The sequence below is a fragment of the Megalobrama amblycephala genome, linkage group LG1 (genome assembly GCF_018812025.1).
Source record: "Megalobrama amblycephala isolate DHTTF-2021 linkage group LG1, ASM1881202v1, whole genome shotgun sequence".
Lineage (NCBI taxonomy): Eukaryota > Metazoa > Chordata > Actinopteri > Cypriniformes > Xenocyprididae > Megalobrama > Megalobrama amblycephala.
This window is the reverse complement of record NC_063044.1, coordinates 21,736,708-21,749,652: the sequence shown is the minus strand read 5'-3', so window position 1 is coordinate 21,749,652 and position 12,945 is coordinate 21,736,708. Positions and strand designations below refer to the sequence as shown.

The 12,945-nt window shown below is 38.4% G+C and overlaps 2 protein-coding genes across 3 annotated transcripts in view; one reads left to right on the top strand and one right to left on the bottom strand.

Annotated features, from left to right (window-relative positions):
* The window catches only part of LOC125244061 (stonustoxin subunit alpha-like), a 1,172,099-nt gene that overhangs the window by 261,651 nt on the left and 897,503 nt on the right, over positions 1–12,945 (top strand). The gene's annotated exons all lie outside the window — the stretch shown is intronic.
* The window catches only part of LOC125244160 (hydroperoxide isomerase ALOXE3-like), a 43,927-nt gene continuing 38,687 nt past the window's right edge, over positions 7,706–12,945 (bottom strand). The window contains exons 14-15 of the mRNA XM_048154181.1: positions 8,445–8,615; positions 7,706–8,297 (exon numbers count right to left, since the gene is read on the bottom strand). Coding sequence (XP_048010138.1) covers positions 8,118–8,297; positions 8,445–8,615 — 351 coding nt within the window. The 3' untranslated portion in view covers positions 7,706–8,117. The remainder of the gene's footprint in view (positions 8,298–8,444; positions 8,616–12,945) is intronic.

The following is a 12,945-nucleotide window of genomic DNA, read 5'->3' as shown; positions in this document are numbered from 1 at the left end:
CAACGCTTTATCGTATTGAGACCAAACTTGGTACATGGCATCACAAGCATGACCTGAGGCAACATGCAGTGTTTCGGCGCAGCGCCACCTAATGATGCGGAGATATGATAAATGGCTATTTTTGCTTATAACTTCTGATGGGTTTGGCCAAAAATCATGAATTTGGTCTCGTTGGATTTGGGGCATCATCTTGCGAGTCGAACGATATCCAATTTTCCCATATTGGCCATTTCAGCTGTCGGCCATTTTGAATTTTGTGCTAAAATGCTGTATTTTACGAACGCATTAGCGTATCATTATGAAACTCAGTATGGGTCATCAGCATAATGTCCTGAATGAGCTTAAGAAGTTTCGGACCAGCGCCACCTTGTGGTCAAAAGTTATAACAAAATTTACAAAAATGCTAATAACTTTTGACTATATTAACCGATTGTAATGAAACTGGTCTCAGTAGATTCTGTGGGTCATGCTGAGAACATAGATATCAAGTTTGCCATAGTTAGCTGAACTTCCTGTCCGCCATATTGTTTTTCTTTAAAAACCTACTTTTTCGAACTCCTCCTAGACCGTTGCTCCGATTTTCACCAAAATTGAACCGTATCATCTTCAGACCATGTCGACAAAAAGTTATGGATTTCAAGTCGATATGTCAAACCGTTTTCGTATACCAGAGCAAACAATTTGAGATATGATGCAAAAATGACTCTTGAAGCTGTATCTCTGCAATGCTTTATCATATTCAGATCAAACTTGGTACGTGTCATCACAAGCATGACCTGAGGCATCATAGAGTCTTTCGGCGTAGCGCCACCTACTGGAGTGGAGATATGAAAAATAGCTATTTTTGCTTATAACTTCTGATGGGTTTGACCAAAATTCATAAATTTGGTATGGGTCATCAGGACAATGCACTGAAGGAGCCTGAGAAGTTTCGGACCAGCGCCACCTTGTGGTCAAAAGTTATAACAAAATTGACAAAAATGTTAATAACTTTTTTTTCTAATTGCTCACTGCTGCTGTTGGTCTGATGCTCCCAGCCATGTTGGCTGGCTTCTTGTGCCGTTTTTGTGCTTGGCCCCGTAATTGCTGCTTGCAGCTATATTTTTTCTTGTTTTCGCTGCAAATCAGCACACAGGCCATTCGTATTGCAAGCTTCTTGCGGGTTACCGTTTTTAATAATAAACCCAGTCTCACTTGAGAACTCCGGTCTTGCATACGTGATATTGTGTTGTTTCCTTGTCACATCTCCCGTGTGTTTGGTTGTGAAACGTAGTTTGAGTGCCAGACAGATGTGTCGGCGATTCTTCCTATTCTAAATTCATGCAGTGTGAAACCTTCTGTCGCCGATCCATCATGCATTTTGAACACAACAGCGACTGAATCGAAAGCGAAAGTAATGCAGTGTGAAAAGGACAGTGACCAGACTAGTTTGAAAATCATGCAGTCTGAAGTCGGCTTCAGACAACCCCTATAAAAATTCTAGACCAAATTATATACTGTTATTTGTGCAAACTCCACAATGCTCTGAAATAACTAATCCAGCCATAATGTGAATGTCTGTGATTGCTGATGTTGTATAATCCTCACACTTCTATTCATGTGTTTTTTGACCTCCATGAGCTGTTGTTTGTGCACCAATCTTATGCACCAAAAGCATGCATTCATTTAATTTTAATATGTGTGGTATAAGATAAAAAATAAAATGGAAAAATAATAAATAATAAATAGAGCCAAATCACAGAACCTGCAAAGACAATTTTAATGTCAGTCTCAGGTATTAATAAGGTTCATGTCTTGAATTTTCTGCTCACTTATGCAAGTTTATTTTAAACAGCCACTTTCATAATCATGTGAAATTTTACTGAAACAGGGTTTTTTAATAAATTTGAATTATATCAGTAAATAAATAATTCAAAAATTCTCATTGTAATTGTTAAAAATAAATAACTCAATATTTAGAAAATAAGACTGTAAAGCACACATATGCATACACAGAGAGAGAAAAAGATATATATAGACAGTGTGACACAGACATAGACCCACACACAGACACCCCCCCACCCCCACCCACACACACACACACACACCCGAATGAGCCTGAGGTAGTATGGGGGAGGACAGAGAGAGAGAGAGGGAGAGAGACTGAGACAGACTGAGAAGATCATTTTAAACAAACAAACAAAACAAAAAAAATCTTAATTGTCTTTGATAATTTTTTTAATATACCTGCACAAACAGTATAATTAAAACAAATTATTTGTTCTATATATATCAAAATGATTATATATGTTTGACTTATCCAACCCTGTTTTAAAAATAGGTATATGCTGCCCTCTAGTTGTTGTATGTATGTATGACATTAATTATATTTGATTGAAAAATTGATTAATCTGCCTATTTTTAATTACACATGCTTTTTGAATTGGAAGAAAATGAATAAAATGTGTTTATTTCAAACATCTATATTATTCTATATATAAATTAATTGTGTATAGTTTTTTTTTTTAATAGAGAAGATGAGTCATTCAGTTTACCTTTTTTACATTACTTCAATCTATTACCATGGCAAGACGGTTCGAGATATCCATTATCCGTTTTCAATTCAACATCTTCAATGTCTTAGCAACATGTAAAAAATGTTTGGTCTGAATGAAATAAACTCCCTAGAAGTAGTAGTTTAAAATTCAGAGCCTGTTTAGTCAAAAAAATCCACATTTAAACCAAAATAGCAGACTTCCTGTTGGTCGGAGCTAATGACTGTAAATTAGAAAATTATCCGGCTTAATGAGAACAATAAGTGTACCGAGTTAGGTGACTGTAGGTTAAACTAACCCCCCCACTTTTGTCAAAAGGTGGCGCTATAGAGGCCCTGCTCCCCGCCCGTTTCTACGGTTTTGCCCATGTCTGCTGGTTGATATCTCTGATGTGTGCATTGAGTTTCATGCAATTTGAAGCATGTTAAGAGTCTCAAAAGCTTCCAAAACTAATATTAAAGTTTGATGCGTTGCCATGGCAACAGTGTTTGTGATATCACTATTCTTTTCAAAGGTCTACATTCACCATGTCTTGACATTATTCTGGTGAAGTTTGAAGCAAATCGGATAAAAATAAGATGGTGATCTCAAAGCATTTTGAAAGTGACACACTTCTTGCTATCAGTTGGTGGCGCTATAACTTTGACTCACAATAGTCACATCCATGTGATCGGACTACTACAACCAACACACTCGTGAAGTTTCATAAAGATCAATCAATGTGCGCAGAAGTTATAACACACTTCCTGTTTCCCTTTTCTCGCCATAAATTTGTTGCCTCGCCACAGCCAAACCGTTCGAGATATCAAAAATCCGCTGGCAATTTTTCATCATCAATGTCTTTACTGCATGCTGACCGAGTTTGGTGGTGATCGGATGTATCGCCTTGGAGGAGTATATCAAATTCCAGAGCATGCGTTTTTCAAACAACCCATAATAGCTGACTTCCTGTTGAGGTGACGTATAACTTTGAGTACGAAAGTTGTTCGGCCCAATGAGGTCTATATGTGTACCGAGTTTTAGACTTATATGTGCAAGCGTGTTTGATATATGGACCAAGTTTTCGGGCGCAATTCAAGGGGGCGCTATCGAGCCCCCTGCCACGCCCGGGTACCAGCTTCTGTCCGGCTGTCATGGCCGCGGGTTCTGACCCGTGTGCAAAATTTCAAGAGTTTTTGAGCATGTTATGGGCCCCAAAAACCCCAAAAACTTAGAAAAAAAATAAAAATAATAATAAATATAGCTGCGAGCAGCGATGACGGGCCAAAGCCCGGTGGCACCGCCACCCCTGTGACTTCAGGGCAACTGTGCATGGCGGGCAATGGGCATTTAAAACAGTTAAGCATAAAAGGACTGTCAAATTCACTCCACATTTACTGCACTACAAGGTAGCGCTATAGACCCCCTCCTCCCTGCCCGTTTCTAAGGCTTTGCCCAAGTCTACTGGCTAACAATCCTGATGTGTGTGTGGAGTTTCAAACAATTTGAAGCATGCTAAGAGTCTCAAAAGCATTCAAAACCAATATAAGAGTTTGATGCGTTGCCAAGGCAACTGTGTTTGAGATATCACAATTCTTTTCAAAGGTCTACATCTGACATGTTTTGACATTATTTAAATGAAGTTTGAAGCAAATAGGGTAAACATAAGATGGTGATCTCAAAGCATGCTGAAAGTAACACATTTCCTGCTGCCAGTTGGTGGCGCTTTAACTTTGACTCACAATAGTCACATCTATGTGATCAGCCTTGTAGAACGAAGACACAGCCGAAGATTCATCAAAATCAATTAATGTATGCAGAAGTTATAACACTTTGTTTCCCTTTTCTTGCTATTAATTCATTGCCTCGCCACGGCCAAACCATTTGAGATATCCAAAATCCGTTTGCAATTAAACAACTTCAATGTATTAGCACCAAGTAAAAAAAGTTTGGTGTAAATTGTATAAACCCTGTTGGAGTAGTAGTATTAAATTCAAAGCCTGTTTTTTCAAAAAATTAACATTCAAACCAAAATAGCTGACTTCCTGTTGGTTGGAGCTAATGAATGTAAATTAGAAAATTGTCCGGCTTGATGAGAACAATGTGTACCGAGTTTGGTGACTGTAGGAAAAACTAACCCCCCCACTTTTGTCAAAAGGTGGCGCTACTGAGCCCCTCCACCACGCCCATTTCTATGGCTTTGTCCATGTCTACTGGTTGACAATATTGATGTGTGTATCGAGTTTCATGCAATTTGAAGGATGTTAAGAGCCTCAAAAACACTCAAGAATATTATTAAAGTGTTGGCATACACTGTACTCTTGCTTTAAAGAGTAAAAGGTGCTTTTACTGAGTACACTGCTCATTGGATTGTGTTAGGTGGATTGTCATGCGGGCACGAGATATTCCAGCAAGACAGATGTTTGGGGTGACTTCGTTCCCCTCTAATAACAGGCCACATTCCCTTAAAGGGACCACTTTCTCTTTGGTTGGTTCCAGATGCCTTAGTGGCCTTGGTAGGCCCTCTGCAGAAGGCCTTCTTGAGGCTCAGCTTGGGCTGTTGGCCATAGGGAATGCTGTCACTGACAGCCTGGTGTGACCCGAGGTTAAGTTGCTAAGTGTTTCCTTCGAAACTGCTCAACATTTGTCAGCCATATTATTTGGCATGCACTCTCCTTAAGCATGGTGATGTGGATATATCGTTCCCCATTGTGTGTTCAATGCAGAGTTGAAGTTCCCTTTTGAAAGGGAACGTCTCAGGTTACGTATGTAACCATAGTACCCTGAGAACCAGGGAATGAGACTCTGTGTTTTCTTGCCATGCTTCGGGCTGCCTGCCAGCAGAACAGTCCCTCAAGACATTAGAATACTGACTGTTTCTCCAGGCGCTCCTTTATACTTCCGTGTCACGCCATATTACATCATAGGCTGTCGCCGGCCAATAGGAATTGGAGTTGGCTTTCAGACATCGGGTAACGTGACGTTCCCTCACATGTGACGTTCCCTCAGAGTCTCATTCCCTGGTTCTCAGGGAACTATGGTTACATACGTAACCTGAGACGTTTTGTATTGTCCCTTTGCATCCCCCTTGTTCACAAAACAAGATTGAAATTATTTGCACAGACATACACAAATTTGTGTATATTTTAGAGCGCATTACCTTCAAATATTAATCCACTGCATCCTCAGTGGCTCAGATGTTGTGAGAAAATGAAAACTCCTATGTTCACTCTTACATCCAACAACAGAACACCGGGATTGCCTATGAGACGTTGTTGTCGATAAAGCTGCTCAAGTGTGGAGAAAATGGAAGACAGCGTACAACTTGCTGAGGGCGGAAACTATGGTAATGCAGGACTGTCAGAGAATCAAAACGGGATGTCTAATGAGACCCCTTTGGTTTAATGGGGATTTTAAAAAAAGAGGAGTGAGTGTATTTTTTTCATTGTAGGATGGTTGTGTTCACACACTGCCAACACACATTTAAGACACCAATACGCACGTTCGTAGCCGTATTGTGCAAAACTGTGCATCAATAGATTTAGCTCATTCTTTGCTGACAATGTTGAGAAATTTCCCCCGGTTTCACAGACTAGGCTGTAAGGAACCCCGCATCTCCCCAAAAACGGAATCCGACACGCCTGGGCGAAGGTTAACGCGTGTATGCCTTTTCAGCGTCTCTGAATGTTCACTTAATTTCACTCGTTTAATCTGACTCCTATTTCAAATGATTATTACTCTTAGGTTGTGTTTCCAATTAGAAATTAATCATTTGTTATGTATTAATTTAGATATTCGATTATTCTGATTACCTTATATCTTCAATTATTTTGTTCACTGCAGTCCTGGTATCGCTTTAGAAGAGTTACTTCGGCCGATTTGAGCACTCTTCCCGGACACAAACTCGTCAGTCTGACCTTAAACATTGGATGCAGGGTAAATATCTACCTTTAAGTCGGTCGCGCTCTGCTTACTCGTAACAAAAAGCATAGTTTTTATATATTTACGAAAACTGCAACTTATTTAAGGCAGTGATAGTCAGAAATCAAAATGGACTTAATTGACGTGCCCCATGCTCCATCTATTAAACCTTTCGTATGAACAATCCTGAACACAGATTTGAGGTAATACCTTCGCTTTGATCTACTAGAAATAATGGATTAAGAATAATACAGAATAAACCAAATATAACATTTTATTTGTCAAGTAAAAATATATGATGCCAATTACATTACAATTAGACAATTAAAGCCAATTCAGAAATGTTAAATGCATAACATCGAAAGATTACTCAAAGAAATGTATATATACACAGGGATGGGTGAGTGTCCTCAGACATTCACCCATCTCTGTGGGGGCTACAGATGATCCCACATGACTGCTTTGCTCTTTACCTTTTATACCAGAACCAGAACAAAAGGATCGTAAATGTTTATTACACCAACACCTGTTTTGGGGGAGAGGAGAAGAGACACCACCCAAAAAGAGGACAGAATTTTCCTTAATTTTCCATCTTCTTCATAATTCTAGTGACTGCTGTGAAATTGAGACCATTTTACCAACCGCACTGAGACTTTTAAAATGATACCAAACATGAAAAGGGAAAAACAATAAATACATAAGTTACATTATACGTGTTGAATAACTTTCAGTCAGGGGGAAAGAAGAGTTTGTGTGTGTGTGTGTGGTGGGGGGAGGCGTTGTCCTTTTGGAGTTAGGGCAAGGCGTTGGCCCCTTGCTATTTCTCTGAGATCTTCTTCTCTAGGCGAGTTTTATTGCTTTATTGCAGGATGCTTGATCTCAGTTTTCATTTAGCAGGAAAATCAAGCCTTACAAGGCTTAAACTAGTCCTAAACTAAAATGCACATTTGAGCTGTTTTAACTGAAAGTAACTTGTACTGACATAATATGTCATTCCCATTGTTTTGTCTCAAGATGCACACCAGTAATGTGTTTTTCTAGTGTATGTTTAAAATATATACTTATAATTACATATCCTAATTGAACTAAGGCCTAATCCTGTCTGTGAAACTGGGCCTACATTTTTAAATAAAAAGGCATTTAAATGTATAGACAATTCATATGCTAGAGGTGCACATGGAATTTTACCCTGTCTGGAGTGGATCCTCTCTTGTTTGCTGGTTTCTAAACTGAGTAAGTCATTGTTTTTGGAATAAACAAACAACAACAAATAATTGCACCATACTGTATTTTGCACTGTAACACAAAGGCACAATCAACAAAGATGGGACTGTTTTAGTTTTATCACACAAGTGTATAATATGTGACAGTTTGATTTTAAAAAAGAAATGTACATTTGTATGCAATGTTTAATATTGCAGGATTGTACTGATTTATGTCACTAGGTGGCACTACAGTCATAAGAACTTATATCTCAGAACTCAAAAGTTTTTTTTTTTTTTTTTTTTTTTTTTTTAAATGCATCACACATATTAAGCAGTGCCTTTCACATTATCTATCTTATTTTCCCTGAAAGGCAATATCAGTGATCTTGATCTGAGTTAATTTTGCTTTGGCCATTATTTTTAATGACAAAGCTATTATTAGAAAGACAAACATATTAAGAAGGACTATTGTATCCTTTCAAATGGCTACACTGTTGTCCACATTTTTGGGGCTCAGATAGGTGTAGGGAAGCTCCAATTTCTTGTTCCGCTCCTCTATGAGATCTGACAACTCCCCCAGATCCTTTTGAAAATCTTCTAGGAGCTTGCAGGGGACATCTTCATCATGTAGATTTTCTGGGCATTGTCCCAGAGGGTACTACGGACAGGGTATCAAGATTGTAATTGTAAGTAACATGTTGATAATAAACATGTTTATAATTATAACAATGTTTAAAACACTACGTATGATAGCACACTAATATTCTGTAAGAGCCCACAGCAACACTGTGATGTACAAACTCACGCGGTCTGCACAATCCTTGCTCAACAGTTTCAGGATAGCCATCCCATTCACTGTCGTGCTCACATCAGGTAGGGTCTCTAGGATAATTTCCTCAGTGGTCTGGCCTTTCACCTTGGGAGGGGGCTTTCTGAGGGCAGTGGGGTAGTTAGGCATCCAGCTGCCAAAGTCAAACTGGGGGAAAGAATTGGTGAAAAATGTGACATATAAGCCAAATATTCACAAAGAAAAATTAGAGCACATAATTAACATCACTTAGGCCAGTTGTTCCCAAACTGGGGGGCGCAAGGGGTTGAGGCTGAGGGATAGTGTACATTATGCAAAAGAAAACCTCTTTAGTGCTCCGTCATCAGTTGTAGCTGTTTGTGGTTGTAATTGTTGTTGTGCAATAACAGGCCACTAGTTGGCACGACTGAAGAATCAGAATTCCATTGCAGGGAGCCGTGTAAAACTATAAATAAACGATACATGGTTCTGCCCATGTACAAATTTGTGAAAGGACTGCAGGTGCCTGATAAATGTAAAGCAGATGATCAATATACTTAAGATTCACAAATACCAAAACAATGTGTCTACACCTGACGTGAGCAGCACAGCAAGACAAAAGAAAATAGAACGCAACACATCACAACAAATCCTGGACAGTAAACTGATGCCCTGTTCTATTTCGGACACACTTTGACACACAAAAAAACAAATGGATTTGCAATGTTTGCTTTGTTGCGTCCAGTAGACAGCAGCTGTTGTGGCATCCAGGGCACATCCGTTGCAGTGAAAAGATGAGACAAAATGACGAGACATATCTCGCCCTCAGATTCACCAGTACAAAGGTGGGTAATGAAGCCAAACAAGTTAAGATGACAAGTAGGCTAAAGTTAAGTAGTACTATATTACAATATTCATATCATTTTTAAATCAAGGTCATGTCTAAAAGGGTGCATGTAAATTCATCAAAGAATCTTGAAAAAATAGTTTCTTCAAAAATATGCAAAAGCACAACTGTTTTTGACATTGAAATAATTAGAAATGTTTCTTGACACAGACATCTGGAGTAATGGGGGGCCCAGCAGAAAAAGTTTGGGAACCACTGACTTAGTTCTTGGAAAGTGAATATGGACAGGTTTTTCTTGTCATCGTAAGTTACTTGCTCTAGGGTGTTAACGCTCAGAGGTCAGATGGTCACGCTGGTGATACCACCTTGTTCTATTCTTACCAGTGTGAAAGAAAGTAAAAATACTACAGCAATTTTGGTCATACAAATAAGAGTTATATATTATTAAAAACTGTGGAATGTCTTCTTTTATTTGTGTACACTCACAGTAAAAACAAAATGTGCTTTTTGCAAAATAAAGAAAACTAACACGATGCGTGATCTGTCGCCTCCCTCTCAGTGAAGTCCATTCTGACAGACTGCCAAACTTTGTGTGGACTTCAGATTAGCTCAAGAACAGTGTTTAGAGAGCTTCATGGAATGGATTTCCATGGCCGAGCAGCTGCATCCAAGCCTTACATCACCAAGTGTAATGCAAAGCATCGAATGCAGTGCCACCACTGGACTCTAGAGCAATGGAGACGTGTTCTCTGGAGTGACAAATCACGATTCTCTGTCTGGCAATCCGATGGACAAGTCTGGGTTTGGCGGTTGCCAGAGCATCCCAAACATGCTCAATGGGTGACATGTCCAGTGAGTATGCAATCCATGCAAGAACTGGGATGTTTTCCCAGATGGGGCTGAGCATTATCATGCTGCAACATGAGGTGATGGTCATGGATGAATGTCACAACAAATGGGCGTCAGGATCTGATCAGACATCATCGAATGTGAGCATTTTCCCACTCAAGTCGGGTACGACGACGAACTGCAGTCAGGTCGAGACCCCGATGAGGACGACGAGCATGCAGATGAGCTTCCCTGAGACGGTTTCTGACAGTTTGTGCAGAAATTCTTTGGTTATGCACACCAGCCCAAGGTCCTGGGCTGGTGTGGTTACACGTGGTATGCGGTTGTGAGGCCGGTTGGATGTACTGCAAAATTCTCTGAAACGCCTTTGGAGACGGCTTATGGTAGAGAAATGAACATTCAATTCACGGGCAATAGCTCTGGTGGACATTCCTGCAGTCAGCATGCCAATTGCATACTCCTTCAAAACTTGAGACATCTGTGGCATTGTGCTGTTAGATAAAACTGCACATTTTAGAGTGACCTTTTATTGTGGCCAGCCTAAGGCACACCTGTGCAGTAATCATGCTGTCTAATCAGCATCTTGATATGCCACATGGTGGATAGAAAGGTGGATAGATTATCTCAGCAAAGGAGAAGTGCTCACTAACTCAGATTTAGACAGATTTGTGAACAATATTTGAGAGAAATAGGCCTTTTGTGTACATTGAACAAAATAATAAATGCAACACTTTTGTTTTTGCCCCCATTTTTCATGAGCTGAACTCAAAGATCTAAGACTTTTTCTGTGTATATTGCTATACAGAGATGAGTGAAATTAACTAAAATCCATAATAAATACTGAAATAAAATGTGTTAGCAATGTATTAAACTGCACATTAACATTTATGCTCTATAATATAACAAATATAATACATAAAATGTCAGAGGTAATATTAATGTTTAGACAAGTTCTTTGGCCTGTTTTGAACAGATTGTTAAGTGTTTACTGTGAAATAGTCTAGTACTATATCAATGAAGCCTTTGTTTACAATGAATAATGAAAATTCAGCTTTGCATCACAGAAATACATTGTATTTTAAAGTATATTAAAATAGAAAACCATTATTTTAAATGGTAATAATATTTCACCCTATTGCTGTTTTTTCTGTATTTTTGATCAAATAAATGCAGGCTTGATGAGCATGAGACTTCTTTCAAAAACATTATAAATAGTAATGTGTCCAATTTTTTGACTGATTATAGACCTATACAAATTTTCTTCACATGATGTGCAATAATATGTGCATGCATGAGATAACAAAAATCATGTTTTCTGTTAAGAGTGGACATTATATTAATGTTAACCCTCTGGAGTCTGAGGCTGATTTGGGGCCTGGAGAAGTTTTGACATGCCCTGATATTTGTGCTTTTTTCAGATGTTCATAATGACAAAAATGCCATTACACTGTATTCAGCACAAACTAGACTACCATAATATGTGAGGAACATGTATGTACATGTTTGTGTTTTTGAAGGAATAACGTTTATGCATGGTTATTGAAAAAACTTAAACTTAAGTCACTGAAATAAGGCCAAAAAAATTATATTAAATCTGTGTTCACAAGACTTCTGGGTATTGGAGGTTGCAGACTAGAGTTTTGCTTCAAAATTATGTAAAAATTATCATATAAAACAATATATTGATTTAGTTTTTGTAAGACACTTTTTGTCAAGAAACACAGTATGCGTGGAGGCGTGAATCATCATGAATAATGGGTGATTCACACCTGAGAAGACAAAAGAATCGCATAAAGAGCTCTAATGACCTGCATAAATAATGAGCTCTTTCAGTCAGGTAGGCTGTGAAAAAACCCTCTGTGATCATGTCTCAAGCTCATCATGGTGTATATCAAACATACAGAAAAACAGCAATACTGTGAAGTATTATTACAATTTAAAATAATGGTAATCTATTATATACTTTAAAATATAATGTATTTCTGTGATGCAAAGTGTCTGAACAATTATGTTACCTCTATGGCATTTCATATAGCCTTTTAGCTTTAAAGCATGCACATTTTGAGAAATATTCATGGATTCTTATATGTTTATGTCAATTTAAGATATTCAACAGATTAAAATGGTGTATAGTAGTGATGCGCGGGTCGGGTTGGGGCGGGTTAAGAAATTGTCTCTTTATTTGAGGGGCGGGCACATAAAAAAAAAATCCATGTATGTTGCGAGGAATTCCCTATAGCATATATTAAATATTTGGGAATATCTATTTTTATATTTTATTAGGTTCTTTGATAAGGTTACAATATGTAGGCCGTAGCAACGTAACTTGCATGATGTCCCCGAACCTTTGGCGTCACGTAAGCGGCACGCAAAGCAGCTCCCACCGCCAGCCACGACAACAAAAACGGACAAATAAAACAAAATAAAATGCTACATTGAGGGTCAGTTCTTCTGGGATGGAGAGGACATTCTAAGCTTCCTGCAGACACAGTCAATTGCCTTTCCTGTGCTTGTCAATGTGTCAAAAATGATTCTCTGTATCCCGGCCACAAGCGCGTCAAGCAAAAGTTCAGTGGTTATGTAGCGTAGGCTGTAAACGGTTGTCCAATACAAATCTGAAAGGGATATATAAAACACTTAATGTGAAATAGCTTAACGTGGCTTAATTTACGAATGCAGTGTTATTAACAAACCAAACTTAATAAATACCATACAAATAAAGCATACTATATAGAATAATTGTTTTGTGCAGAATTTGATCTTTGATCTCTGACTTAGTCTACATTAAACAACGTTAAGCTTTTTCTTTATAGCGGTTTTATA